At 30.1% G+C, this 27,980-nt stretch overlaps 4 protein-coding genes across 5 annotated transcripts in view; 1 reads left to right on the top strand and 3 right to left on the bottom strand.

The window, feature by feature from the left end:
- Positions 1–153: 153 nt before the first annotated feature.
- Positions 154–9,680, top strand: LOC123010355 (ATP-dependent DNA helicase Q4). The gene is made up of 6 exons (XM_044407241.1): positions 154–336; positions 1,697–3,569; positions 3,624–4,007; positions 5,662–6,374; positions 8,592–9,048; positions 9,096–9,680. Exons 1-6 carry the CDS (start codon positions 226–228, stop codon positions 9,638–9,640), a joined length of 4,083 nt encoding a protein of 1,360 aa, XP_044263176.1. The 5' UTR covers positions 154–225; the 3' UTR covers positions 9,641–9,680.
- LOC123010507 lies at positions 9,659–12,536 on the bottom strand. The gene is made up of 2 exons (XM_044407491.1): positions 12,309–12,536; positions 9,659–10,394 (listed from the first exon to the last, which is right to left on the bottom strand). Exons 1-2 carry the CDS (start codon positions 12,312–12,314, stop codon positions 9,924–9,926), a joined length of 477 nt encoding a protein of 158 aa, XP_044263426.1. The 5' UTR covers positions 12,315–12,536; the 3' UTR covers positions 9,659–9,923.
- Positions 12,537–12,788: 252 nt separating this feature from the next.
- On the bottom strand, positions 12,789–14,276 carry LOC123004525 (39S ribosomal protein L38, mitochondrial). The gene is made up of 5 exons (XM_044397864.1): positions 14,109–14,276; positions 13,899–14,054; positions 13,518–13,842; positions 13,165–13,460; positions 12,789–13,112 (listed from the first exon to the last, which is right to left on the bottom strand). Exons 1-5 carry the CDS (start codon positions 14,245–14,247, stop codon positions 12,820–12,822), a joined length of 1,209 nt encoding a protein of 402 aa, XP_044253799.1. The 5' UTR covers positions 14,248–14,276; the 3' UTR covers positions 12,789–12,819.
- A 643-nt stretch (positions 14,277–14,919) lies between these two features.
- Positions 14,920–27,980, bottom strand: part of LOC123008910 (GTP cyclohydrolase 1) — a 15,410-nt gene continuing 2,349 nt past the window's right edge. The window contains exons 1-4 of one of the 2 annotated variants that reach the window (XM_044405008.1): positions 23,663–23,925; positions 23,334–23,543; positions 16,114–16,396; positions 14,920–15,519 (exon numbers count right to left, since the gene is read on the bottom strand). In XM_044405008.1, coding sequence (XP_044260943.1) covers positions 15,390–15,519; positions 16,114–16,396; positions 23,334–23,543; positions 23,663–23,807 — 768 coding nt within the window. In that variant the 5' untranslated portion in view covers positions 23,808–23,925 and the 3' untranslated portion in view covers positions 14,920–15,389. Of the gene's footprint in view, positions 15,520–16,113; positions 16,397–23,333; positions 23,544–23,662; positions 23,926–27,980 lie in introns of those variants that run through there. The other variant, XM_044405078.1, reaches the window with a different exon arrangement.

Below are 27,980 nucleotides of genomic sequence, written 5' to 3'. Positions count from 1 at the left end.
AAATTTTTAGTTTAATAGAAAAAAACACTTTAGGCCGCCCCGGTTCATATTATTTAAGTAATTTTTTCTTTCAATCTTTCAAAATTGAGCATAATTTTGCTTGGTTGGTTTTTTCCATGTCCTTAAATTGGTGACACTGTTTAAGAATCGCGCGCGATTTTATCTGTCACAAAATGTCAAAACAGTGAAACGTGTTGATTAATAAAACGTTTTAAATCTATTAAAATGGATTTGTTGGAGAATCCTGATGTGAAAAGCACGTACGACAAGTGTAAATACATTGTGAAAGTTTGGGAACACAGTTTTAAAAAGACTCAAGGCCGCTTGCCCTCAAAGGTAATTTATAAATTTCTGTTTAATGTCTTTTTCCTACGACCTTAACAGAAAATAAGTTTTTCCACCCTGATTTTAGAAAGGAAAGTGGTCAATCACCTCTCGGGGAGGTAAAAATTTTACCTTCCTCATCTGTCAAAATCACAATAATAGTTATTTACGTATCAAGGCACTAAAAGTGTTATTTTTCATTACGAATGTGTTATGACAGCCGAGTAATGAAAAATTACTTTACTGTCAGAGTATGTATAGTTACAGAATTAAAATTTTTGGTGATTTTTGTGTCAAAATTCGAATATCTGGTGATTTTTTTGGAAATGAAAAGAGGTGTGGTTACAACAAAAAATATTACACTTTGATTTTCTTAGAACGTTTTCCACGTTCTTTTTTACCAAAAACTTGATTATTTCGCCAAATTTTCTGAAAAAAATAATGAAAAACGGCGTTTTTTTGCTTTTTGTGAGTGTTTAAGCACGCTTTTGAGATGAAATAAAAAAATTTCGAAAAATTTTATTTGAAGATGCTAAAAAATTACAAAATTAAATCGTAATTTATACTCATCATTTTTTAACGTACTTCGCTCGACTTACTTGGTTTTTGAGCCAGAGGCTCATTTTTTACAAAATATTATCTAAACACGCCGAAGAATTACCAAAAAAAATTGATATTAATGTCATTTTGTTTGTCTTACACGATTTGACTACGTTTTTTTTATTTATTCAACAAATTAAGTCGACAATTTTATAATTTTTACATTTCTCGAGCATTTTACTACGTTTTTCAGGTAGAGATCTAAAAAATTATTTTTCCAAATTTTGTTAAGAACAAGCCGAAAAAATCACAGAATTAGGCCGAAAATCGTTTTTTTCTTTTTTTTTTTGAGAATGTAAGTAGATCTTTAAGCTGAAATGTACTTCTTTTTCGCAAGCTATTGCCATACTAAACTGTTATAAAAAATAATATTTTCTACCTAATTCCACCTAATTTTTAGTCTTTAACCACCCTCCGCACTATTGGAAAGATTATTAGAAATCGTAGACTTATAATCTGGTGAAAATTGGTGTAAATTTGCCAACTTTTTCAACTCGGATCTGGTGAATTTTATTTTTTTGAGCTGTCAACATTGTATAATCCAGGGGAGTAAAAATTTTACCTCTTCCATAGATACGGGAGAGCATGCTGCTAGAAGTTGTTAATTGTGAAGTTTTTCTTGCGGGGTAGTAGAAAAATGATATGTATTACACTGGAGGAAAATGTCTTTTCTACTCTTGGTGGTTACTGCCCTCGACAAGACTCGAGAAGAAAAGATACACTTTCCTCCCTTGTAGATCACTATTATTAAGTTGTTTTTTTTTTATAACAGTTAGATATTCGAGAGGCCGATAAAAAAGTTCGAGACGCTTATCGACAATACTACCAACTTAAAACTGCTGCATTAGAACAAAGTTTTAAAGATGTTGAAGGTTTTAATTCGGATGATGAAAGTAATGTTGAAACACAAGAAACTTCATCAACATCAATATCAACCACTGTTGAAACCGAGATTGAAACACAATCGAAGGAACCTTCTGAAGACACTTGGGGTTTGCATCTCAACAAACAGTCTAAAAAAAGTGTTTCAAACAAACCAGACACTGATAATTCCACTCTTCCTAAAAAATTATTCTGTGGCTCAAAATTATCAAAACGATACTCACGAAAATCATTTTCGCAGAAGAAAAGTGACACAAGTTTTGATAATTCAACTTCGTCACAAGCTTTAGTCGAAAATGTTTCAAAAAACGACGATGATAATTTATCATTTGAAGGAATTTTTAGTAAAAGTAATGTTAAAGTAATGACTGTTGACAAGGTTTTGACCCAACCGACAAATATTATTCAAAGTGTTATTGACAATAATTACAAAACTCTAAAATCGGTTGATTCAGGCTGGTTAGAAAGAGTGGCGATGAGTTCAGGAGTTGGAAAACTTCAGGATTTCAGTGATTTTCATGATGCATCTGCCACGTGTCTTGATTACAACAGTGACGATATTATTGATAATTCAGATGAAGAAAGTTCTGTGAATTGTGCTAAAAAAATAAAAATTGATTCTTCCCAAAGTGGGACAATTATTAAAGCTCAAACACAAAATATTAAAGAAACACAACCGAAAACCATTGAAACCGAGGATCCGTTTCAGTTTCAAGAGGTTTCTGACGACACAGAGAAAGTCTCGAATGTTACAAGGAAGAAAACTAAAAATAAAAGCACTAAAACAATTAAAAAAGTTGAAGAGAAAAACAAAAAAAATTTTCGAAAATCTACCAGAAGTACTAAAACCCAAGCAGATATGACAGAGTCTCACAGTGAAAATGAAGATCCTTTTCATTCAGATAACGATCTTGCAGATCCAGAGTTTTCTCTTAGTGAGAGTAAAAATAAATTTTCAACTGTTAATATTTCACCACCAAAAACTACCAAAAAAGCTAAAATCAGGCCAAAAAAAGGCAAAAAACCTGAAATTCAACCTGAAGTGGACACAACTTACGAACTTGAATATTCCATCAAACCACGAGTTTCTGCTCCACGTTTTAAAAATTTAAAGAAACTTATAAAAATAGAAACCACAACTTCTTCTGATGTTAAGGAGGGCCAAATTAAGAGCAAACATGAGCAACAACTGGAAAAACTAGAAAAGAAAATTCAGTCAGGAAGCTTGAACGAGAACTTTATTACAATCAATTTGAGGAAAAAAGTTTACTGTAGAGGTAAAAAGACTATGACTTTTGGCAAGTTCAAAAAACAGCAATGGAAAAACAAGAAGAAGGCACTTGCGGGTCCTGATATGGACATGGGGGGTTGTGATGGTGGGATGTTGACTTGTTTTAATTGTGGACAAACTGGACATTTTGCCAGGAATTGCACTAAAACAAAAGGTGATGCTCTACTTCCGATGATAGATGATGAGGAAGTGTGTCCTTTTCCGACCCTTGAAGAGGCGGCTGAGATGGCAAAAGCAAGTCATTTAACGATAAGGACACCAAATTTGGATTTGGATAAAGATTCAAAGATGGAGCAACAAAAATCTGATAATTCTGATAATGAATTATTTGATGATGTAGAAACAGAAGCCATCTTGGCTGAGGCTTTGAGATTAGAAGAACATGCAGCAAAGTTAGATTTGCAATCTTACATGGATCAGGTCAAAGTTGTTGAGCCTTATTATAAAACCAATGAGGATGGTTCTGTTATTGGTAATTTTTTTTCTTTAAATTTGTTTGATTTTCTAAAAAGTAAAACTCTTTAAGATACTCCAAAAGAGGTTTTTAACGCACTTAAAAATTTTGGTTACACGTCATTCAGAAATGGACAAGAAGAAGCAGTTATGAGAATTTTGTCAGGGAAATCAACTTTAGTTACTTTAAGTACTGGTTCTGGTAAAAGTTTGTGTTACCAACTACCTGCTTATTTATATTCAAGAAGAGAGTCTTGCATTTCATTGGTTATTTCACCTCTTGTCTCTTTGATGGAGGATCAAATTACAGGAATACCGTTTTTTCTCAAAGCTGCTTGTTTACATACTAATCAAACTAAAGTACAGAGAGAAAAAATTATGGAGGCTATTTCTTTGGGACAATTGCATGTGTTGTTGGTTTCGCCAGAAGCTGTTGTTGCAGGAGAAAGATCAACTGGTAAGGACTTGTTTCATTAACTTTTTTTATCTAATTCTCGTTCTATGCAGATAACGATCTTTGTTGTTTCTTTTTTAATAATGTCTTATATTTTTTAATAAGCTGTACTAACCACTTTTTCTGAAAGGAAAATTTAATTTAATTATTGTTTTTTCCAAAATTAGTTAGTAATACAAGGTTGGTGAAATTTCACGAGTTTTTGTGATTTGTTGAAAACTCTTGTAATTTTTTTTTTTGGAAATGTAAAAAACTGTTGTAACTTTGCTGTTATAACAAACAATTAATACACTAATTTTTTAATTATTGATATAGTAAATTGGACCAAAAATAAATGATGCAATTTTTTGTATCTTTTTCGAGCATTTCCATGTTTTTCAACCAGTTACTTCATTATTTCACCAAATTGGTCAAAAATGGTTTTATTTGGTTTTTTAGGATACTTTACTAAACAGGGTCGAAAATGAAAATTTACGTTTAGTAGATACATTTTTCAGCTAGAAACACAATTATTTCACAATGTTTCTTTAAAAGGAAGCAAAAAATGCAACCAAATAGGCTAAAAAACGACATTATTTTCACCTTTTTGCACCTTTTTGAGATGGAAATTAAAAAAATCGAAGAACTTAGTTTAAACATACAAAAACGATAAATTAACAAAATTAAATCGAAATTATTATTTTTTGGTTTATTTTGCTCGATTTACTTCATTTTTTAAGAGGCTTATTTGTTGCAAAATCTTGTCCAAACATTCTTAAAAAATCACAAAAAGAATTGATATCGATGTTATTTTATTTGTTTGACTCGATTTACTGGTTTTTGAGTAAATTAACTTAAAAATAAGCCGAGAATCCACAAAATTTGGTCCAAAATGTTTTTAATTTCATTTTTATTTTTTTTCTGAGGTACTTAATTGCTTTTTTGTTACCAGAAACGTCAAAAATTTATTTAGTATTAACAATATGAATGTATTTTTTTTATTCGTAATTAAAGATGTTAAAAATAAAATTCTTTGATTTGTGAATTAATAAACATAAAAAAATGAGAAGTCATAGTTGATGATTTTGACATTTGGTATAGGGACCTAAATGTTGATTCTAAACAAGTTTTCTTAATAACTTTTTGTCGTATTTGCCACACAAAAGCCACTTTACTCTACAGAAAAAATATCGAAATAAGCTTTTTTTCAGATGCAAAATAGAAAAACTATGTTTTTGCTAAATTTTGTCATGCCGAATTAATAATTACTAAATTGTCATAAAAAAGATCATGTTTATTTTTTAAAGAGACATTAACCACTCAGTTTATGTAAAAAAGACGTAAACTTTCGACACTATTGGAAAGATTTATATCATAATCTTGTAACTTGATAAAAATATACCGATCTGGTGAACTTTATTTTTTGAGTTAGCAACATTGTTTGCAGTTTTACATTGTTTTATTGAATGAAATCTGAGTTGAACGCTGAAAATTTCTAATTTATTAAAGATTTTCCCTTTTTTGAAGTGGTAGTTAAAAAAATAAAAAAAAATTAATGAAAAAATACACTCTAGGAGTTAATACATTTTCGAATGTGATTATTTTGGATTATTATCAATTTATTGTTTTAGAATACAAATGTTTAATTTTGACAATTGTGTTTTTTTATTTTTTATAGGTTTTGGTTCTTTACTTCGGAAACTCCCTCCCATTGCTTTTGCTTGTATCGACGAAGCCCATTGCGTTTCTCAATGGTCCCATAACTTCCGTCCCAGCTACCTCATGATTTGTCGCGTTTTACGCGAACGAATGGGTGTTAAAACCGTGTTGGGTTTAACAGCAACTGCCACCAGAAGCACCAGTGACAGCATAATCACCCATTTACAAATCCCAGATGGGAGGGCTGGAATAATAAGCGATAAACCATTACCAGACAATCTCATTCTCACAGTTTCAAAGGATTATCAAAGAGACCAAGCTTTACTGTCACTTTTAACATCAGAAAGATTTGCGAAATGTAAAAGCATCATTATTTATTGCACTAGAAGGGAGGAATGTGATAGAATTACGAAATTTTTAAGAACGAATTTTCGTGATGTTGAACCTCTTAATACTACGAATAAGAAACGGAAACGTTTGAATGTTCAAGCTGAGTCGTATCATGCCGGAATGGCTGCAAGCAGGAGGAGGAGTGTTCAGAAGGCGTTTATGTCTGGAGAATTGAGAATTGTTGTAGCAACGGTGGCTTTTGGAATGGGGATAAATAAATCAGATATAAGGGCTGTGATTCATTATAATATGCCAAAGAATTTTGAAAGTTATGTTCAAGAGATTGGACGTGCAGGGAGAGATGGTCTACCGGCTCATTGTCATCTCTTCTTGGACGCAAAGGTAAGTCATGCCAGTGTTACCAGGTCTGATACAATTTCACCAGTGATTTTTGTACTTGTTTTAAAATTTTTGCCATATTCACGTTTTTCAACCAGAACCTTGATTATTTCGTCAAATTAAAAAAAATACGTCGAAAAACCATCAAATAACCAATAAACAAAAATGACACTTTACTTTTGCTTTTTTTGGTTAGAAACACAATTATTTCTAAAAATTTCGTTAAAAACAAGCCAAAAATTCAACAAAATATTTAAAAAGCATGTTATTTTTTCATTTTTCGAGTGTTTGGGCAAATCATGTCCAAACACGCCCAAAAATAACAAAAAGAAATGTTATTGATGTCATATTAATTTGTTTTAATTAATTTAATTGGAAAAAGCTTTTAAGCACGTTTTTGTACTAAAATCTCAAGTTTTTTTGCAAGATTTAGCTAAAATAACCAAAAAATCAATAAATTAGAAGTGCAAATTATAAAATTTTTGCCTTTCTCAAGCGTTTTAACACGTTTTTCAGCTGGAAACTTGATTATTTTGTAAAATTTTGTTGAAAACAAGCCAAAACATCACACAGTTAGGCCGAAAATGTTGTCCTTTGTGCCTTTTTCGAGAGTTTACATTTATATTAAGTTGGCAAGCTTGATTCAAACGTCAAACCAGTGTTACCAGGTCTGATACAATTTCACGAGATCTGGTGATTTTTGTACTAGTTTGTAAATTTTTGCCACATTTTTCAACCAGAACTTTGATTATTTCGTCAAATTTTTTCAAAAAAAATACGTCGAAAAACCATCAAATAACAAATTAGTAGTTCTATTTGTTTGTTTTCAGTTAGAAACACAATTATTTATCAAAATTTCGTTTAAAACAAGCCAAAAATTCAACAAAATATTTAATATTAAGGATGTTATTTTTTCATTTTTCGAGTGTTTAAGCAAATCATGTCCAAACACGCCCAAAAATAACAAAAAGAAATGTTATTGATATCATTTTAATTCGTTTTAATTAATTTAATTGGTTTTTGAGCTAATTCAAAACAAAAATAAGCTGAGAAACCACAATATTTCGTCGAAAATTTTTTTGAACATTTTTGTTCTCGAGTGTTATAGCATGTTTTTCTGTAAGAAATGCGATTATTTCTCAAAATTTTGTTAAAAACAATCTAAAAAAATTACAGCATTAGGCGAAAAATGATGTTATTATGCTTTTATCAAAAGTTTAAACTGTAAGATTTTTAAACTGTAAACTCTGTTTTTTCGAATCAAAAATCTCTAAATTGTTATAAAATAGATTTTATTTTATCTAACTCTTAGACTTCAACCACTCAATTTATGTAAAAAAAAACGTAAACTTTGTGAATCTGGTGAATATAGATGTAAATTAAATAATTAATTAATTAAATAAACAGCTTTTTCAACTCGAATCTGGTGAATTTTATTTTTTTGAGTCGGCATCACTGCGTCAAAATATAACACATTAATTAAAGGATTACCAATAATTCAGCGTTGCTAATAGATTTTTTTGTCACAATTATTTACACTCACTTGGAATAACAATTTAGAAATGTTGAGTGATCAACAGAGCATTTTAAGTAAACAATAATAAAAAAACTGAGAAGGTCGTTTCTGGCTTTTATTTGCTTTTTTGCAAAATTTTTTGAATGGAAGTTTACTTCATGAACAAACATAAACAAATTCAAACTTAATCTTATTTTTTGGCAGTATATTCGTGAAATAAATGTTTGGCGACCTTTATTATTGTCAAGTTGGTATTTCCTAATTTTAATAATATGAAAATTAAGGTGGTAATTGCCATGGTAAGAAAAGATGCCAATTGAAAATTAATAAACCATCATTTGGAGGAACACTGTAGTTAAGTACTTTTTTTTTTAATTTTATCTCTTCTGATAAATGATAAATACTAATTTTGATGACAAAAAAATGTATTGGTAATATTTTCGAAATTCTCACGACCTTGCCCAAGTCAAGAAAAAGTGGAATGATCCGATTTTGCAACAACTTCCATAAAAAATTAATAATTAGCTGATAAGAATAAAAGAAATGAAAATGTGTTAATAATAAAAAAATAATTAATTACAAAAACCTATTTTTTTACTTTATCTTGTTTAAACATTATCACGCCACTTTTTATCTTTGTTAAAAAAAATAATGCGATATTTTTATACAGGGTGTTTTTAAAATAATTTTGAAAAACATTTCAGGGTACCGATGAAAACGAGTTGAGACGCCACATTTTTGCGAATTCCATCGACCGTCACGTGATTAGGAAATTACTCCAAAAAATATTTCTACCATGTTCTTGTAAAGGAACATGTCCAAAACACGAAGTAGCTTTTTCAATTGAAGAAACAGTGAGGGCATTAGACATCCCCGAGGAAAATATTTCGACACTTCTTTGCTATTTAGAGTTACACGCAAAGAAATACATAGAACTGTTAAGTCCAGCTTACACTGTTTGTAAAGTCATATCATACGGTGGAGCTTTGCAAATAAGAAAAGCAGCCAAAGAATGCCCCCCTTTAGCAATGGCGTTAGCCCTGCAGAAGAATAAAAATGAAGAAAATGTTATAGAATTCGCTGTTGTCGACATCGCAGCCGCCATTGGCTGGGATAGTGGGATTTGCAAACACAAACTCAAGAATTTAGAATGGACAACAGGTTGGTACAAATACAATAACAAAATAAAAAAAATTGAACAATTTTAGTCAATGGTCAACCAAAACGGTCCACTTTAAGTGTCACGTTTTCGAACCTTGGATTTAGATTATTGGCTCCTGGAAATTTAGATGATGAACAACTCGATGAAGCTTTGGATAGCCTTTATGAGCATGTGGTAAATCAAGAAAAAACCGCCCTTTTGCAACTACGAACAGTTCATCAAACACTGATCGAAGTTGCGGTTCCTTCCTACAAATTGTGTTTGACTGAAGAACCATCTGAACATAATAACAAACTAAAATCTAAAATAAGAGAATATTTTGAATCACCTAATCCCTTGGAATCGATTTCGCTCACGGAAAACCAACTTGTCGATGAAGATTTAGTTATCAATAATATTCGAGGACTTCTTTGCACTTATAGAGATAATAATTTTACTGGGAGAGCAGTAGCTCGTATTTTTCATGGTATTACAAGTCCAAATTATCCAGCAGTGATTTGGGGACGATGCAAATACTGGAGATGTCATATTAATGTTGATTTTCATAAGATTTGTAAATTAGCCACTAAAGAAATTTTATCTTATAGGTAATTTTTTATAAACCATCTGTTTTAAATAGAATACAAGTTTTATTGAAGTAGTTTTATTAGTATAACAATGTCAGACATACTTTACCCTTACCTAAAGTATTTTTTGAAAAACGGAAATATCAAACTTTTCTATAAATTCTTTCTGGGAATTTCAATAAAAGAAGTTGGCAGCTTACCAACTTTTGACTTGGTGATTTCACTTTAAATAACAAGAAATATTAGCGTTGATTTGCCTGGATTTAAAAATTGTTTATTGTTTGAAAAACAAGCCAAATCCTTAGCATTTACGTAACAATTCTTCTAACATACTCAAGTCCATATTTTTTAATTTTGTCGGCTCTCTTTTCTTGAATCTTGCTTATCTTCATTTTTGATTCTTCCTCCCTACAAGATCCACAGAATTCTTTGCAGATTATGTGTAATGGACTTTGGTAGTAGAGATGTTGGTTTTTCAGCGATTTATTTTTCCTGTGAGCCCAGACGTGGATTACAGCTTCTACCATTACTGCCAGAATTCCAAGAATTGGGTAGAAAAATATTGTCGTTGGTAGTAAAAATAAAAGAGCTGTCGAAAATGTCGGTGACAGATCAAGGTTTATTGTTTTCTTTCCATTTTTTGCTTTTTTTGTATATGTGGGAGGAATTTTAAATGTTTTTTTCCTTAGTGGTGCTACAGATGAAATGTATTCGTCTTCACCAGTTTCAATATTTCGATTTAATAAAGCTTCTCCAGTTTCCTCGTCTTTTTTAAAATCCTGAAACAGAGAATACAAACCCGTAAACACCATCCTTCAAATATATTTATAAAATATATTGAAAACTTATTTATTGCAATGCCATTTTTACAACTTTTGAATTACTGAATGATTGATATAATATTATTTTTGACTATTTAATTCTAATTGGAATAGCGCCATCTAGTGGTGCGTCATAGCCATCACGATTCTTTTGATGTGTCTTTATTGTTATTAACGTCATTATTGCGCCGGTCCTAAAACTTGGGACACTCTGTACATATGAGTCCTAAATATTGTCTAATTTTCGTCAAAATGAGAAAAACAATTTGTTTTCAGCTTTTTATACAATTTTACATGAGTTTTTTATTAAATTTGAAAAAAAAAAGAAAATTCGAAACAATTTCAAAAAAATATTTTTGATTTTTTTTTCAAAAATTAATCAGTATTGTTTCTTGATTTTTTTTTAAATTTTACCAAATAATGCAAAATTGTAAAAAGCTGAAAACAAATTGTTTTTCTCATTTTGACGAAGATTAGACAATATTCAGAAACAATGTAAACAATTGTTCCTTTAATTCTTTTGTAAAACTTTGATCAATCTGTCCGAGTAAACACTTTGATGGATCGATTTAAAAATTTACAGGGCTATGGGGCATGCATTAAGCTGTCAAAACACCTAAAAACATTAGTCTCCCCATCAATATTAATGAATACGCGGTAAATTTACTAAAACAACGCAGAAAGCTATTTTTTTCTCTTTTCTTTAAATTAATGTTGAACATGAAAAAAAAAAAATTGCAAAAAATCATAAAAGCATCTTGTAAGGCATTTATTCCAGTTTTTGACACTACCCTTATATTCTCTGTGTGATCATTTGTTGCTGAGATATCAATGGTCAAAGACAAAAGGATCCTTTTTCATTTAAAGTTAGACAGCAACAAATTGACGTAAAGACAAAATAAAAAAGCATATCAAAAGTAAAGGAGCATGCTATCCGGCCCATGCATTGACTTAAATAAAAAAATCCCCATTTCCGTGGACCAAAAACAAAAAAAAATGAATTTTTTCTCCTCGCATTATTATTTAGAATTGCGTAATAACCGTAGCACAGAAAAAAAATTGCCAAAAGATCTCAAAACTACAAACTTAAAGCTTCAAAATGTTTTTTTTTAATTTAGATACGACCATTTTTCGATGAGATACAGCCTTTCAAAAATCACCAAAAAAATTTGGAAATTTTTTGTTCCTTTAATTTTTTGGAGTAATGTATCATCAGTTGCAGTTTTCTTACAGTATGTGCTAATGCCCCAAATATAAAAGAGAAAGTTGCTAAATAACTATTATTATTACTATTATTGATACAATTTTCTTGTAAAAAGGGTGAATCCAAGAACTTTCACTTTCTGATTTGTGCTTAATGTGATAATTTTTCCTATATAAAAACCTAGTCAATACGATATATTTGTTCATTGAAAATCTTTTCGTTTTCCATTTCAGATTTGCGTTGTTCTACTCATAATTTATGGGTAAATTTGAACATTCTGTACGTATGGTGAACGGAAATTAATTTACACTCGGGTCGTCGAGGACTAAGGTCAAGTACATAAATTTAAAAAAGTCAGAATGTAGGAAAACAAAACAAATTTATGATTTTTTATTGGTTTTCTCTCTCAAGGTGAACTGTATTAATCACGTTTAGAGATAGTGCAGATGCTAAAATAACGCGTAACTGGTTTTTTCTTGGTAAACAGATAAAATTTGTTTTGGAAATCTGGTAACCACACTGACACGTGATAAAGTTACATTGTTGTGTCAATTTTTCACAAAATTCATAGTTAGTAGCTATTTTAACAGGTCACTTTCTACACGAAACATGTGAGGTATCTGATTTACCAAACAAATAACTTCCATTATGAGCGATTTCACACTTACCGTCATTGTGCATCAACCAAGAATTGTGAAATTCGAACAAAAGATTCTGTTGAGTATTTTACAAGTCCCGATACCCACGCAAAACTTATAATTTCACATCACTACACTTATAGCGAACATGCCAACGGGCAAGGTAAAACAAAATAATTATTAGGCAACGCGAGGAAGACTAACATGTAATTCTACATACACGTCATTATGTTGGGCGCTGAATTCGTGTTTACTCAAAAAATATTTGAATTTAAATGGAATTTAACAGATATATATATATATAAATAAAAGTTAATTCGGTATTATTACGAAACTTTTAGCAAAAAAGTTCAAGTGTTGCACTTGCAATTGTCCACGTGATAGCACGTTGTATTTATTTTGTTATAAAAATAGATACGGGCTATTGACATTCTTTTAATGTATTAAAATTTCAATATCGGCGCTTATCGTGTTTTTTTGAATAATAATTTGAATAAAAAAAAGTTTTAATTATTTACATATTTATTAAATGAAAATTAAACTATTCGATGTCATTAATTCTCCCCCATTTCAATCTGCTCTTCTGCTTCTCCAGCTTCAGCCAGGAAGGAACATACCCTTCAAAATAAACAGCATTAGGGTATGGTAACGGTGATGGTGGTGCTTTAAATGGGTGTACATTTTTTAATTTTCTCATTAAAAATTCTTTGTTGATTTGTTTGACATCTCTGTACTTATCCATATACAAATTAAAAGGTCTCCTCTTTGCGAACCATTCTTGTGGTCTTATATACGGTCCAGGAAAATCATATTCGAAAATTGGCTCTTTCATGTCTAAAATTTAAGTTAATTATTTATCTAAAACCTTTTACTAAAATAACACTACTTAATGTATTGTGGTAGAAATTGGTCAGTGATTTATCCCAGTCTGCTTGAAAAAATGCAAGACCACTAGGAGTTAAATCATCTTGTCTTTCCCTATAGAAATCTAAAGTTGAAAATGTCCTTTCTTCTAAATCTAAACACTTTTCAGGTTTTTTAAAAGAAGAGAAATCAAGTTTTTTTTCTTGTTTATACAAAATGAAAATGTGACGGTGATAACCTGTTCCTTTGGGTGGAATTGGTTGTAAATAGTCCACAATTGTTTCACCTTGTTCAATCTTGTTCCCAGGTATATTACCACTACAAATAAGAGAATAAAGAAATATTTTAATCCCGGGCATTTTCATTCATACTTACACAAACCAATGGACGTATTCTTTATCTTGTTGGGTGAAATGCCCATCTGGGTTTGTCATGATTAGAGTCCATAATGATTTATCATCACTTTCGAAATGCACCTCTGGTTTGTGAGTCGCATCGGCTGGTTTTATTACATTTCCATAATAAACAGGATGTTTAAAATCATCGTTATTGAAATGAAGTTTCAAATTAATAATGGACAAAAAATATGCGTCCCCAAATAAATGCTCAAAAACCCCATAATGGTCAGCGATTTCTTTAATATGGTAAAACCCTGAAGTTTTTAACCATTCAGTATTAGCTTCGTCCAAGTCGATTAACACTAAAACAGAATAATTTTGGAACTTAATTCCTGTTATATTTCATAGTAAAACTCACGTTTCTTAGTCCTTGCAAGTTTCTCAAGTTGTGGACTTTTACGTTGTGCTTTTAATACACTTAACCTTTCTTGTAATTGTTTAGAACGTGAAATTACAGGCGCTGGTAATCCTATATCAACTCGGAAATGTAACGAAGGATCTTTGTAATTTATTTCTACAGAAAAGTTAAACTAAATTAAACTTTTAAAGTGGGAAATGTAACACTTACGTTGTAATCTTTGTTTTAGTGATTTGGCAACCCCAGGAGGCTTTCCTCGAAGATGGTGACCATTTCGAATGAAATTAATTAAAGCCGAGTTACATTTTGGGTTCAAATTTGGAGAAAATTTTCCCAAAACGAAAGCCATTACGAAAAATGAGGTTATGTCAGATTAATTTCCTGTAATACCGGCAAGCTTAACATTGGTACTCTTTTACATCACGAGATGTGAATAATTTAATATTTTTCCACAAGATAAAAATTTTATAATTGTAGCCATAGTTTATGTTTTTATAATGATAATGTAATAATCTCTTAGATGCAAGAACAAAACTAGGGTGTTCTATTTACATTTGTTAAGTTATTTAACTTTTAAATATTTTTAAGAGCAGGTGGCAAAACTTTTGAACCACCAGATGGCGTCACCGTCGACAAAACCAAAAAATGTTTACCAAGTTTATAATTATACAAATCTTTTATCACAACACAATTTTGCAACTCAAACGAAAGAACAGACTCCAAGGACATATTCTTTGAATCCGCTCTCTTAACGTAAAAATTTAAATTTGGCTCAGTACTACTTTTTAGCGCGCAGTGTCTAGTGACTTTTATTTTGCTAATTACTCGGTGGAAAAATTAAGAAAATATATTATAAGCTTAAAGTTTGTATTTCCTTTTTTAAATTACGAAAATTTTATATTTTATTATTCTTAGTTTTTGTGTAATACATATGAGTACTTACAATTTCAAAAACGGTAAAAAACAACTTAAAATAGATTCAAGTAGCTAAATAACAGTGAATGGAATAAAAAGACAAAGATATTTTGCTTCATTTTATTTTTGTAACATTACACACTTAAGACTTACATAAATATAGTATGTATTTAAAATACGCTCAAGTAATTTATAAACCTTATATTGATTGTCAATAAACATTTAGCCAATCTGAAAGTGAAATAACATGAAAATACTGTAAAATTACAATAATAATGCACTTAACAAATTAGTAGTATTTCAAGTTTGCCCAAAAGTTGTATATTTTGTGTAACGTCTCCAATATATTAATTTAGTATATCACAGCAAAATACAATAGACATTTAAAAAATATAAGATAATACACATATACCTACAGTGTATTGTCAAAATTGGTCTTTAAATGGTCCTCTATTTTCTTTTACTTAGGTACATACTTTAAAATAAGTACATAGCATTTTTAATAATTTAAAAATAAAAAACTAAACTTAAATCTTTTATATGCATGGATCCGTAATAAATAGTTGTCACGTCACATTACTTAGAATGTACCAAATTGAGGAATTCTTCTCGTGTCTTGGGATCGTCTCGAAAAACCCCCAACATGGTGGAAGTTACTGTCTTGCTGTTGATTTTTTGGACACCTCGCATCACCATACACATATGCCTAAAAAATCTCCCATCAAATTCCAAAATTTTCAAAAAAAAATTCCACTACTAGTTGTAAAAAGTTGTTTTTCTCCATCAGTGGCCAATAATTATGTTTATTATTGGATTAGAGGTGGGTAAACACCGATACTGAAGGGGATTATATTGACACAAATATTATTAATTAAAACTATTATCATGACAAGTACTAACGGAAATATTTCGAGGTAAAGTTAATGCAAAATCAAACAAAAAAGACTTAAACTTTCTCACTAACAAACATCAGAAAAACGCCACCTCTAATTCTTCTGTCTTTGACAAAACTGTCAAAACAACAAGTATTATATATTATATTCTTCACCGTTGTACTTCTGGGTAATAAATGTGCTAGTAGTGAAAAAAATATTATATAAAACTTTGTAGAGAAGATTTTTATAGCTTCGCATTTATTAATCCTAATGTAATAGGTAAACAACTAAGCTGTAAAAATCTCTTCTCTACTTTGTGATATAATACAGCGTGTTTTAAAATGATTTTCATCTTGTCGCCTATGGAATACATGTAAGTAAATGAAAATCATTTTGAAACACCTTGTATATTATTTGACACTTACACTCCCTCCACAACAACAGCAACCCCAGCTGGTTGGACAGCCTTGGTTACAGCAACAGCAATTTGCTTTGTCAATCGTTCTTGAACCTGAAGTCTTCGAGAGTAGATTTCCACAATCCTTGCCAATTTACTTAATCCGAGAATCTTTCCGCAAGGCAAATATCCTATAGACACTTTCCCGTAAAAAGGTACCAAGTGGTGTTCACACATAGAGAACATTTCGATGTCTTTGACCACTACCATTTCATCATGGTCTTCGTCGAAAATCGCATCGTTTAAGACCTCTGTAACAAAAAAAAAAATCGGGTTTTAAAACCAAATTCATGTACTGCGTCGGATATGATAAATTACCCTTTCAACGCGAAGAGCTGATACGAAGGAAATAATTTTTATAAGCTTGTCCTTGCAACCAACACGAGAAGAGATAAATCGTATTTAAGGCTTTCAAATAGCACAACTGTATTGTAATTTAATACAGTGAAAGAGGGAATTAGGTGGATGGGTTGCACACTTTATAAGGTGCGGATAGAGGATTTTATTTTCTTTTATTTAGGACATAAACGATGTTGAAACAGAGTATCAATATTTTCTTATTCCAACATAAAGAGTTTGTCAACTCTTCACAGAGTGCGTTGACAGTCTAGTGTAAATACACACTACATGTTTTTAATGTTGGTGGAAGTATAATAGATTGCTTTCAATATTTTTACAAATTTCCGGGGGTGTACAGTTGGAGACAAAATACTTTGGTCGTCACTTTACTGACACTTTAATGTAATTCAAGCTTTAATGAATGACAATTTCAAATTAATGACAGACATTATGTCTTTCTATCAAAAATATGTACAACTTGTCAACTATGATTGACAGTAGCTAAAAATAAGGTTAACAGTCCTAAAGCATGCTTTACAATTTAATGTCACTCAAGTGACATTGACGACCAAAGTATTTTGTCTCCAACTGTACATAAAAAAATGTTAAGAATTATTCATTTCTATATTTCTATTATATAAATGATAATTGTCAGTTCCGGGTCAATATTCCAACTGACTCAAAATTCCCTAAATTGATTTTTTTCTTTAAAATCTTATTATTATGACATACTAAACCCCACATTAGAAATATTTGAAGTTCTAACAATGATATTTATCTAAAAATTTGTATACAGGGAGTTAAAAAAAGATAGTAATTTTTTTTAGTATAGGCCAAAACAAACAAAGAAGTCTTAATAAACATGGGTCCGCAACGTAACGGTCCTTAAATATTTTACAATCTTTTTTTAACACCCTGTATGTATTAAAATAATTAACGCTTGACTCAGACTTCTTATTTGACGTGGGCATTCCAAAATAGTCAAAATAATTATGTTGATTTATTCAATACATTTATTTGTTATCATTTTGTACTAAAAAAGATTTTTTGTGTTGTAAGTTTTGTTTTTGCCGCTCAAGACTGACGCTGGTTCAGATTTAAATGCCATGGAAACTCGCTCAAGCTTTTAAGCTGCGGAAACTGAGGTTCTCAAGCCACTGCCTTTCTAGTACTTTGACCAAAGTCCTTTACAATTCACCACTTAACTGTATTATCATCCATTTTATATTCAAATAAATCTCAGTCCTATCCTAATAAATCTTTCAACGATTCATTTTCAAAGTGGTTAAAACTAGTTAACTGCTGATCGGTTAAAATCGCGAGAAAAAGAAAGACTACTATTGAAGTGTATCATTGAATGAAAAGCTCTATTCAAAGTTTAATTGGCAGCTACTAATTGGCACTTCAGGAAATTACCGCCGTTATACAGGCTTCATTCAATGATCGTCCTTCATCTCGCACTGAAACTCATTCAACAGGTAACTTAGTTATATTGCTAAAACGTCGAGGTCCTTTAGATAATTTAGTTCTCGCTTAAAGGAATATATGCAGAGATACGTAAAAAGGTTTAAATTTTAAACAAATCAAGATTAACCTTTCAAAGTGCTCTTGAATTTTTTTTGTTTTGAACAGTCTTGGTGGCAGCACTAAATTCATTTATTTCATAATTTTTATTGGTTTCTGTAAAATCGGTGAGGTAATATTATTATAATGTCAATTGTCAACATGTGTCGAAAAATTTAAAACCAATAAATGAATGTAACGTTAATTATTTAAACAAAAAGAGAACTTTTTTATCTCTATTTAATGATACTAACGATCTTGTATATGTTTTTTTCACGAGTAAAGGGACAAACATTTTGCCAATAAAAGCCACAAATAACATTGAACAGAGTTACAATTTAGGATACAGCAAAAAAACTTGGAAAATTATTTTTCCAACAAAAATAAATAGAGTCAAAGTCAAAAACTCTCATAACTTCGAAATGTTTATAGATAATTTTTTTAACATTTTGCCTGGTTTTCTCTGGGGCGTGAGTTCTGGCGCACCCTGTATATTTTTTTCATTTTTACATATTGATCTGAATTGATGAAGTTTTTGAAAAAGTAGTTAAAAACTCGCATTTTTACATTTATAAAATCAACAAAAAACTTCTTTTGTCAAACAGAATGATGAAGGAAAAGCACAGAAATTGATAATAAATCGGTAATAATCTAGTTTAAATTTGAAAAATTTTAATGTAATTTGAAGAAATAAAAACGTGGTCAAAAGTGATTCTTGAAGATAGTCTTGTATCGATTGTTATGTTTAAGGAAATTAAATATTTAAGATATTTATAGACTAAGAGGGCAAGAGGGTATAGGTAGAACATAACAGTGATGCTCCTGAAAGTGTTTTCAATGCTGTCTTTTAATTAGTTCTATAAAAAGTTGGTTTTAATCGATATTTAACACAAGAAAGATGTTCAAGAATTGGTATTTTTTTAAATTACTATTCAATTCAATTTAATGACTGTTCATAACATTGTTTTTCATTCAAAACACTCTACACCACTCAAACCACTTGTCTTATATCCATTTTTTGCTTATCTTACAAACCAGCAACTAATTGAATTAAAAATAAACTAAAGTTTCATGTTTTTAACTTTTTTTTTAATTCTCAATTTTGTCAACTTTGGTTGAATCCCGAATTTCTATATTATTAGGGAACCAAAATTAGCAATACTTTTTAATATAAAACCATCATTAATGTTGAAGACCATTTAATTTGCAAATTAAATTATTTATTAAACGTCGGAAAAAAATAGCCTAAGAAAATTTAGAGACGAAAATACAAAAACGAAAACAAACTAAGTACATTTTTTGAAAATTTGGAGAAAAAAGTGTGCAAGCAAAAAATTTGTAATGCAAGTTTGCTAATAATTAAGAGAATACAAAATAAACATGAATGAGATACAACGCAATTAAATTTTTAGGGAGTTGAAAAAGAAACAATTTTGAAAATAAAGCTGAAGAAGAATTTAGAACATGTATCAGCTTCGATCACATTTCAATAAATTATACAAAATTCATAATATTTTTGTAAAGGCACTTTTTTGTGGTAAAAGCTCACTTGTACTTACTTGCAATGTGTTTCTATCAATATTATTAGCACTGAATTCTGTCTTTAGACATCAGGTAGTGATAAAAAAGCTAACAAAATTGCTGACTATGTCGATAAGCTGCTCACAAAATTTTGACCTCGTGATTTGATTAAGTTTAATATAATGACCCGCATTGGAAATTACTCCTTTCTTGCCAGACCAAGTTCGTCTATTGATTTAATAATCAGACAATCTGCAAGAGAGACCTCCTAAGCAGTCTCTAATCGCATTTAACAACGACACTGATACGTCGGTTGTGTGTGAATGAAATTGAGTGGAAATGAACAATTACATCAAACTGATTTCCCTTGACGAATATGATCCTTCTTCTTGAAACAAGAAGACAAGATAAGAACAATGAGATTCGTGATTGTGTCATGATGATGGCAGATTGAATTCTGTAGTCATGGAGACGACACGCTCGTTCTATTACAACATACAGAGTGTTTTGATTGCCGATATTGTAATAAAAAAAGAAGCTAATGGAAAGTTAATTTCGTCATCGAAAAATGGGTCATAATTTTTATATCAACCTTTTTTATGGGGGATGTTATAATTGCAGTTTTATATTTGGTGATAGAATAGAGGAATTTAATGAAAATTTTGATTTGTCTTGTTGATGAAGAGCGTCAAGTTCGCATTTGATGTCAATTTCAGGATATGTGATTGAAGCGGACGTTGCATGAAGCTGCACAAATAAAATGTCAAACCGCACGATTAAGTCCTCTTGGAAGTGATTGACATGATAAAAAATTATTGCTGCATGTTAATACAGGGTGTCAGAACTCGCGCTCCATAGAAAAATTTCAAGTAAGAAAAGATACCAGGAACATGGAAAAAAAATTAAAAAATTCTATCGACATTTTAATGATACTGATGAACTTGTTATGTTTTTTTATAATTATTTAGTACCTAACGGTACTAACATTTCGTCAATAAAAGTCACAAATAACATTAAACAGAGTTACAATTTAGGATACAACTTCCTTGTTTCCTCTTCTAATAGCCCGTAGCAAAAATACTTGGAAAATTTTTTCAACAGAAATAAATAGAGTCAAAGTGCAAAATTTAAACTCTCATAACTTCGAAATTTTTATAGATTCTTTCCACGTTCTTCTATATTACCTTAGATGACATTTTTATTTGGGGCACGAGTTCTAGCGCAGCCTGTATTATTTTTCCGAAATCGTCAAGTTTTATTTGTCTTGGCTATCACCTTGGCAACTAAACACACATTAGTAATAAAAAATAAAACTCATTATAGTTTTATCGATACGTAAATGACCATAATTTAATAAATAATTGTGATGTAAAAATTGATAACAAACTTGCGTATTTGTTTTGTTTGTTCGTCAATATTGATATCACCTATAATTTATTTTATTCACAATCGATATTGTAATATGCTGATTCTTAATATTTTAGAGGTCGGCAAACACATCATTGCATCCCTTGGAGAGTAATATGTCAGTACCTCTCGTGGTCGGTAATATGCAGGATTACCAACATTACGATTATCTACTTTTTTTTTAGTTTATACCGAATACACTGCTCCACTAGTGATTTCACTGCCACTTTTAGATATCATAAAAAAGGACGATCACAATAATTACAATGTTTTGTAAGATTAAAAAACCAAATTCATTTTTGACAATTATGAAACATCATATGACAAAAATCTAATTTATTGGCACAGCCAAGAACACAGATGTTTTATTACAAATATTTGATTAAAAAATGTGATTACAATCAATCGGATATCTCAGCCTTCAGGGTAATGATATAATTTCTAACTCAATTGTAATATACTATTTATTGATAGTCACAGATTCTTAACGTTTTAGAGGTTGGGAAATGATTTATGTAGGATTGAATGTTACGAGTCAGACATTTTATTATTTTATTCCGAATGAAATAGCGTGCAAATTTTAGTAGAAATTTCATTATACACTCTTAACTCTGTCTAACCTCGAGGCTACGCCTCTTGGTCAAATAACCTGAGTAATGACATATGTATTTCCCCACTCGGGTGTAGATATTATAAATAAAATGACGTTTTTAAATACTCACATACCAATTATTAACATAACATAACTTCCACTGTTTGTAAACTTGTTGGAATCTTATCAGTTCAACAAAGCTACAAATTGTATGTCAGTTCATTAGGAAGAGCTATTTTGTGAAATTCATTCAACTATTAAATGCATACCTAATATCAGGAAAAGCCCCAAATTATAATTATTGGAATTGTGGCCGTGGGGCAACAAGAATACTTTTGTTATTTATATATTTTGGAATGTATAAATAGTATATATAAATTTTGCGTTTCTGAATTGTTTGTTAACCTAATCTGCACGAACCGGATTATGTAGAATATTTTTCACATTAGTTAAATGTTAAATGTTAATAAACTAGTCAAAACGAAAAAGGAGCTGCTTCTAAAAATCTGAATGTTCCTTGGAGGAAATCATTTTTTAATTACTACTTTAGTAAATTTTGTTGTGTTGTATGTTTTACTTTTTAGATTACTAGTTTACAGTGGCGTATTAACTGAATTTGGCGCCCAAAGCCCTAAGAAAATTTCGGCCCCTCTCCCGAAAAAACGAAAAAGATTCATTTTAGAGATAAAAATGTGTCCATCATAAAATACGAAATAAGATTTGGATATGTTTTAGGAAACTTTAAAAAATGTTGTTTATAACACGTATTTAAAAAGTTTTTGTGAACTCATCTGCTATTCCAGACTCGGCTTCGCCTCATCCGGAAATAGTAAAGATTCGTTCATAGAAACTAATTATCATTCTGTTATTAATTTATTTTATAAAAAGTGTTTTTTCATCATCTTTTCTTAGTTTAGGTTTTATCTAAAGTATTTTAATGTTAATTATTAAAAAAAAATAGGCAACAAATTTTACCAAAATCCATAATAGTTATTGTATCAGGGCACTAAAGTCTTATTCTTCTCAGGAATGTGTGGTTAGTTAAAGCATATTAAATTTTTTCCCACAAAATTTGTGCAGAATTATTTTTGGATGTTAGATTATTATCATGTCAGTTCACAATTGATATTTCCCTCCAATGTTGTCAGATTTCTCGTTTTAGTGAAATAACTAGCCAATATACAAAACCACTAAACTGGAAAAAAATATTTCTAGAATTAAAAATTAATACTTATAAACAGATACAAGTTAGCAGTAGAATTATGTCTTTATTTCATGTTTACATTAAGACAGTAATTTGACAACACTGCTATTTATGTTCGCAATCAACAATATACAAAATTGTAGTATAATGAACTACTTTAGACTCTTTACTGACGATTTCAAAAAACGTAATTTTTCCAAAAGATAGTTTATGTAATATTATTTTTTATAACCACCGGAAAGATACAACAATATGTCACCAAAAACAATAAACAAAAATGTCAATTGCCATTAAAAAATAATGATGGCGTCATTAAACAAAAATATGTCTAAAATTAAAATCGACCTACTTTAAATTCACCCTGTATAACAAAACAGAAATTAAAAGCCTTTTTTATGACCTTTTTGATTATATTTTCCACATATTATTTCCAAAATCGATAATTAATTAGTTATTGATAGTTTCGACAATTGAGATAAGAGGTACTGCAAGTTGTAAATATTTTCATAATGTTTCAACAAAATTGCTGAAATTTTTCTTAATACAAAATATTGATACAAACCTTCAGGACTTTGATCGTATCCTTTGGTGAAGAAAAGCATGGCCTTGGCTGCCCTCTCCGGTGTCTTCAAAAGTCCTGGCCTGTCAGGATTTTCTCCCAAGGATTCAAGAAGCATCCTGTAGGACCTCGACATTTCCGGTAGCATTGCTTCTCTAGTCGGAGGATTATGGTCTAGTTCTAAATCGTGATGAAACGTGCACTTTTCATGGCCTGTAAAAAAGCTAATTAATGTAAACCTTCCTTTTTGTAATCACCTTGATAAATATCAGAATCATTTGCTTTTGCTTTCTAATTGTGAAAATGTTACAACGCATGAGAATTTTTTTTACCTGGGGTCGTGGAGGTGCGAGGAGTTTTCGGAGTGCCGGGCACTTCGACGTCGTTAATTTCGTAATTTTCTGAACAACTCCGCGAGATTATAGGTCTAGGTTTCGATTTCCTAACCCCATTGCGACATTCTCCATTAGTTGTCATATTTTTTTTCACTTTAGTTAGATGCAAGAATGTTCAATCACGTGTACATTCACTCGCTGGTGCGAACAACACTCCTCTCACCTTCGCGAATGTGAGTGAACTGGCGGCTTTCGGAGGGAATGTTGATTTTATATCAAAGCCAACGTCAAGTGGGATTTTCGTAAAATTAACAGAAAGGTTTCGCCGACAAGAGCATAAAATTTTGTGATCGATATTCGCAAAAATTCGATGTGACTGATTTCATAAAATTCATGCAAATTGACTAATTTGTAACATAAATAACATTTTATCTTAATTTGTGCAAACGTGACCCATGATGAAATTATTGTAACTTTTGATAATGTTGTTTGTGGCATTAATATAGTGAATTAGGAATAAATAAAACTCATTGGCCCGTAAAATGATTATTAAAGGATAAGTCCTCAAGCACAAAGCCGCAAATAACGATAATTATAAATGTAAGTATCCAGAAAAAATTAAAAATATTGGATTCAATAAATTGTTCTACAAAAATAAAAAAACAGTATATTACATGCGAGCTGGTAAATATGACATTACACCGTGGTTTGTATACTATTTTATTCACGTTTAAATAATAAAATATCTGTTTTTTTGTTAAAGTTGATGACATTGACGTAGTTGCTATGCAAACAAATTGAGTTTTTGACATTTAACAGTTCGTAACTTTGTAACCTTCATAAATTATTTTCCGACTACGGGATGTAATGACAAATTTCCCGACTCGCAAAAAATTAGGAATTGGCGTATTATTATAGTTATTATGAAAAAAGTAATAAATACAGAAGAAAACAGGTTATTTTTGGGGCATGAAACAAGAACGTATTTTTGTTAAGTTCTTACAAACTTACAGATTCTACACTTTATAAAAGAACTTGCATTATTTTTATAGTTGAAATACTTGCCTACTTGCAAAGTGTACCAAAATAAAAATAACATCAAGTTTATTATATATTTTTTTTCTATAGCAGATGTTAAACTATTTCTTGATCAACTCTTTTGAGTAGATAAAGTAGCACTTTAACCGCAAGGGTAGTTAAAGTAACACTTTAACAGCAAGGGTAGATAATAGTTATTTATTATACAAGACGATAAAGGAATCTTTATCGTCGTGTATAATATTTCGTTTTATTTTGTAGACACCTACCAGAATTTCTTGAATATAAACAGTAGATAAAAATACCAGACGATAAAAGACTACTTTATCTACTGAAATTAGTTGATAAAAGCACTCTTTAACATTGAGTACAAAATAAAATGTTTAACTTATTTTATTCATTTAAATTTACAAATTTATAAAGCGTCCGATTTACACTCAAACGAGTTGAATACAATATTTTATTCTTCTAATTAGACTCAACAAAGCTTAAACTTGCTTTAAAGCTGTTAAAAATTATCTGACGTTTCGTATTGAAAAATGCCAAAAATTGTAATTTTTTTTGCAATTTTATTTTTTCTCTTAAACTTTAAGTCCTGCTATAGAAAAAAAAAAGTTGTATTATACACGACGATAAAGATTGTTTATCTACTCGTGAAACCTTTTCACACGTAGATAAACAATCTCTTTATCGTCTTTTATAATAAATAACTATTAATGTTAATAATAATTTTTATTCACTATAAGTTGTAAAAAGTTCTATTATTTAGTTTGTCGAGAGGTTATGAAGTTTTTTTGAATTTGCAAAATTTCTTTAATAGATGCAGAAGTAAAAAATAACATAATTATTATTATTATTAATTAACAAATAATAGTTGTGAATTACGACATGTTACGTCTTAGGTAACATGCCCTTTAATTGAAGTTCTATTCTTCAGCGTTATATTCCTGGGTAGTAGTGAAAAAAATATTATATAAAACACGGTAGACAAGATTTTTATAGCCTCGCATTCATTAATTCCCTCGATGGTACGCATCTCGGCTACAAAAAAATCTGTTTTCAATCTGATATAATAATATTTTCGAAAAGCCAAACTTGTAGTAATGCCTTTGGTTGTCATTAGTTTAATTTTAAATAAGAAAATTTTAATGTTCAGCTTTATTTTTTAAATTGAATATTTTATTTAACCTTCCACTTACATACTTTGTTTTACTTATTAATTTAGGGCGACTTTACTTAAAGTAAAAAATCAAATACGAGAAACCGAAAGTGAATAAAAAAAAGTAAAGAAATTAAAAGACAACAATGTTTACAACAACAAAGTTTAACGTTGAAAGGAAAATTTGTTACGTTAAATTTCGATTAAAAAACCATTATTTTGTGACCCGTCCAATTATTTTAATAAGAAAACATTGGCATCATTTAAACGACGTTTTATTGTTTTTATTAGAGGTTATTATTAAGTATACAGGGTGATTCTTGTAGGGCCTGCATTACAAACTTACAATGCAACTACAGCTTTGAAATTTTGTACGCTACCAAAATCGACCATTCTTAGTTCAACTAAATTATTTTCAAAACAACTGTCAAATTTCAAGGCAAGTATAATTTTCAGAAAATGATGAACCAAAAACCACTTAACTTAATTTTTCAAATTTCAAATTTTTCCATTTGAAAAATCTGAGTTATAGCCCGTATTCCGTGAAGTTATGTGATATTTTCACTTTGTCATGATGTCGTAATAATAATAACATATTTTTTCAACAATATAACATTTTACATATGCGGAAAATAAAGTTCTGTTATGGTGATTGTAATTTTTCAATCAATGTAAATTAAGTCGAGGCCACATAATTGCGACTTATTTCTAAATCACTAATTTAATTGTAATTAAAAATTATAATTCAAGAGCCCTTCCAAATGCACAAACTTACCAAAAAAAAAAATTATATTTATAGCAGCTAGTGAAGGGAGAATTTTATTAACTTCTAATATTTGGAGTAAACATTTTTTCTTATAACAGTAAGAAATGTCATTTCACAGATTTGGAACATCTTTGGTATACAAGGTCCTACAATCTCTTATATAGTGTTGGAAGTATTATTTTATTCTCATGGTGAATGAGACAATATCACTTTTTTTTCTTCTGCATCTATTACAGGAATTTTTTAACTTCACAATAAATATTATGAAATATTTATTAAAATTAAACAGAAACTGTAAAGGAAATTAAAATTTGCCCTACTACCGAGAGTTTTGAACATGAAATAAGCCCTTTTGTTGTTTTGACAATTTTAACAAAGAGAGGAAAATTAGAGGTGGACTTTTTTCGTATTTTTTTTAATGAAGAAGTTTATTTGATTTTGCATTAATTTAATCTAAAAACATTTACTTCCGTTACTACTTGTGATGTTAATGTAGTTTTAAATATTAATATTTTAGATAAATTTACTAGCATATTAGGTCAAGTGTCGTGAAAAAATCATTGTCGCAAATGAGTGTTAATTACGTGAAACTTTCATGGAGATTTGCCAAGAAAGTTGGTAGTTTTGGTGACGTAAAATACGTTTCAATGACGTCAGCTGGAAAACCAAATTGTCGCAAAACCGGGTTTATGGAATGTGTTGACCAACAGCCTCCTGTGATCTGCACTTGAATAAACTAAAATGAAATAATTGATCTCGTTTCACATTTTTTCAAACGGTGCACTATTGCAATATTGTCCTTTCTCTAACTCCAATAACTAATTTTATAGATTTGAACACTCCTCGTTCTGCTTTCCGCATTTTTTACCAAGAGCGTCCGGTTTTTTATCAAATGTAAACAATATCCTTGTCATATGTTCCAGTTATTTTCAAATTCATTACTAACTGAAATTAAGAGAAGCGAGAGAAATGTCGTAGACATAAACGTCTGCAGGAAATTGTCTTTGCAGGATCAAAGAGAAAGATCTCGAATAAGGAAAGATGTAAAGCCAAAAAAATGCAAGGAATAACGTTAAGTGAAGCTATTTGCTAAAGTTTTTTTTTTTAATACAAGGCTATTGCAGAATTCTCTAAGAAATAGGTTGTTGGTCAGGGTCGTTCATTACCGATTTCTAACAGGAGTGCTTTGTTTATTTTATACAAGGTGAACAAAAATATGGAACCAAGCGTTTAAATCATTTGTTTTCAGAAAATAAATTTTGTTTTGTTTTTGAGTTTCAAAATGACTTAGATGAAATGATTTAGATTATAGCCTTAATAAAAAAGTTTTTGTAGTGAGTTGCCATTTGAAA

This window comes from Tribolium madens, unplaced genomic scaffold, assembly GCF_015345945.1.
Source record: "Tribolium madens isolate multiple individuals breed KSU strain unplaced genomic scaffold, Tmad_KSU_1.1 Scaffold_11;HRSCAF=98;Tcas5.2_LG3b, whole genome shotgun sequence".
Lineage (NCBI taxonomy): Eukaryota > Metazoa > Arthropoda > Insecta > Coleoptera > Tenebrionidae > Tribolium > Tribolium madens.
The sequence above is the reverse complement of the archived record's forward strand: the minus strand, read 5'-3'. Positions and strand labels throughout refer to the sequence as shown.

Bases quoted from the DNA above. Each gene is read 5' to 3' on its own strand.
- LOC123010355 (XM_044407241.1), top strand. From the start codon at position 226: ATGGATTTGTTGGAGAATCCTGATGTGAAAAGCACGTACGACAAGTGT. The intron at 337-1,696 runs GTAATTTATAAA...TTTTTATAACAG, and splicing joins AAGGCCGCTTGCCCTCAAAG to TTAGATATTCGAGAGGCCGA. The intron at 3,570-3,623 runs GTAATTTTTTTT...AAACTCTTTAAG, and splicing joins TGAGGATGGTTCTGTTATTG to ATACTCCAAAAGAGGTTTTT.
- LOC123004525 (XM_044397864.1), bottom strand. From the start codon at position 14,247: ATGGCTTTCGTTTTGGGAAAATTTTCTCCAAATTTGAACCCAAAATGT. The intron at 13,843-13,898 runs GTGAGTTTTACT...ATTCTGTTTTAG, and splicing joins ACTTGCAAGGACTAAGAAAC to TGTTAATCGACTTGGACGAA. The intron at 13,461-13,517 runs GTAAGTATGAAT...TCTTATTTGTAG, and splicing joins GAATACGTCCATTGGTTTGT to TGGTAATATACCTGGGAACA.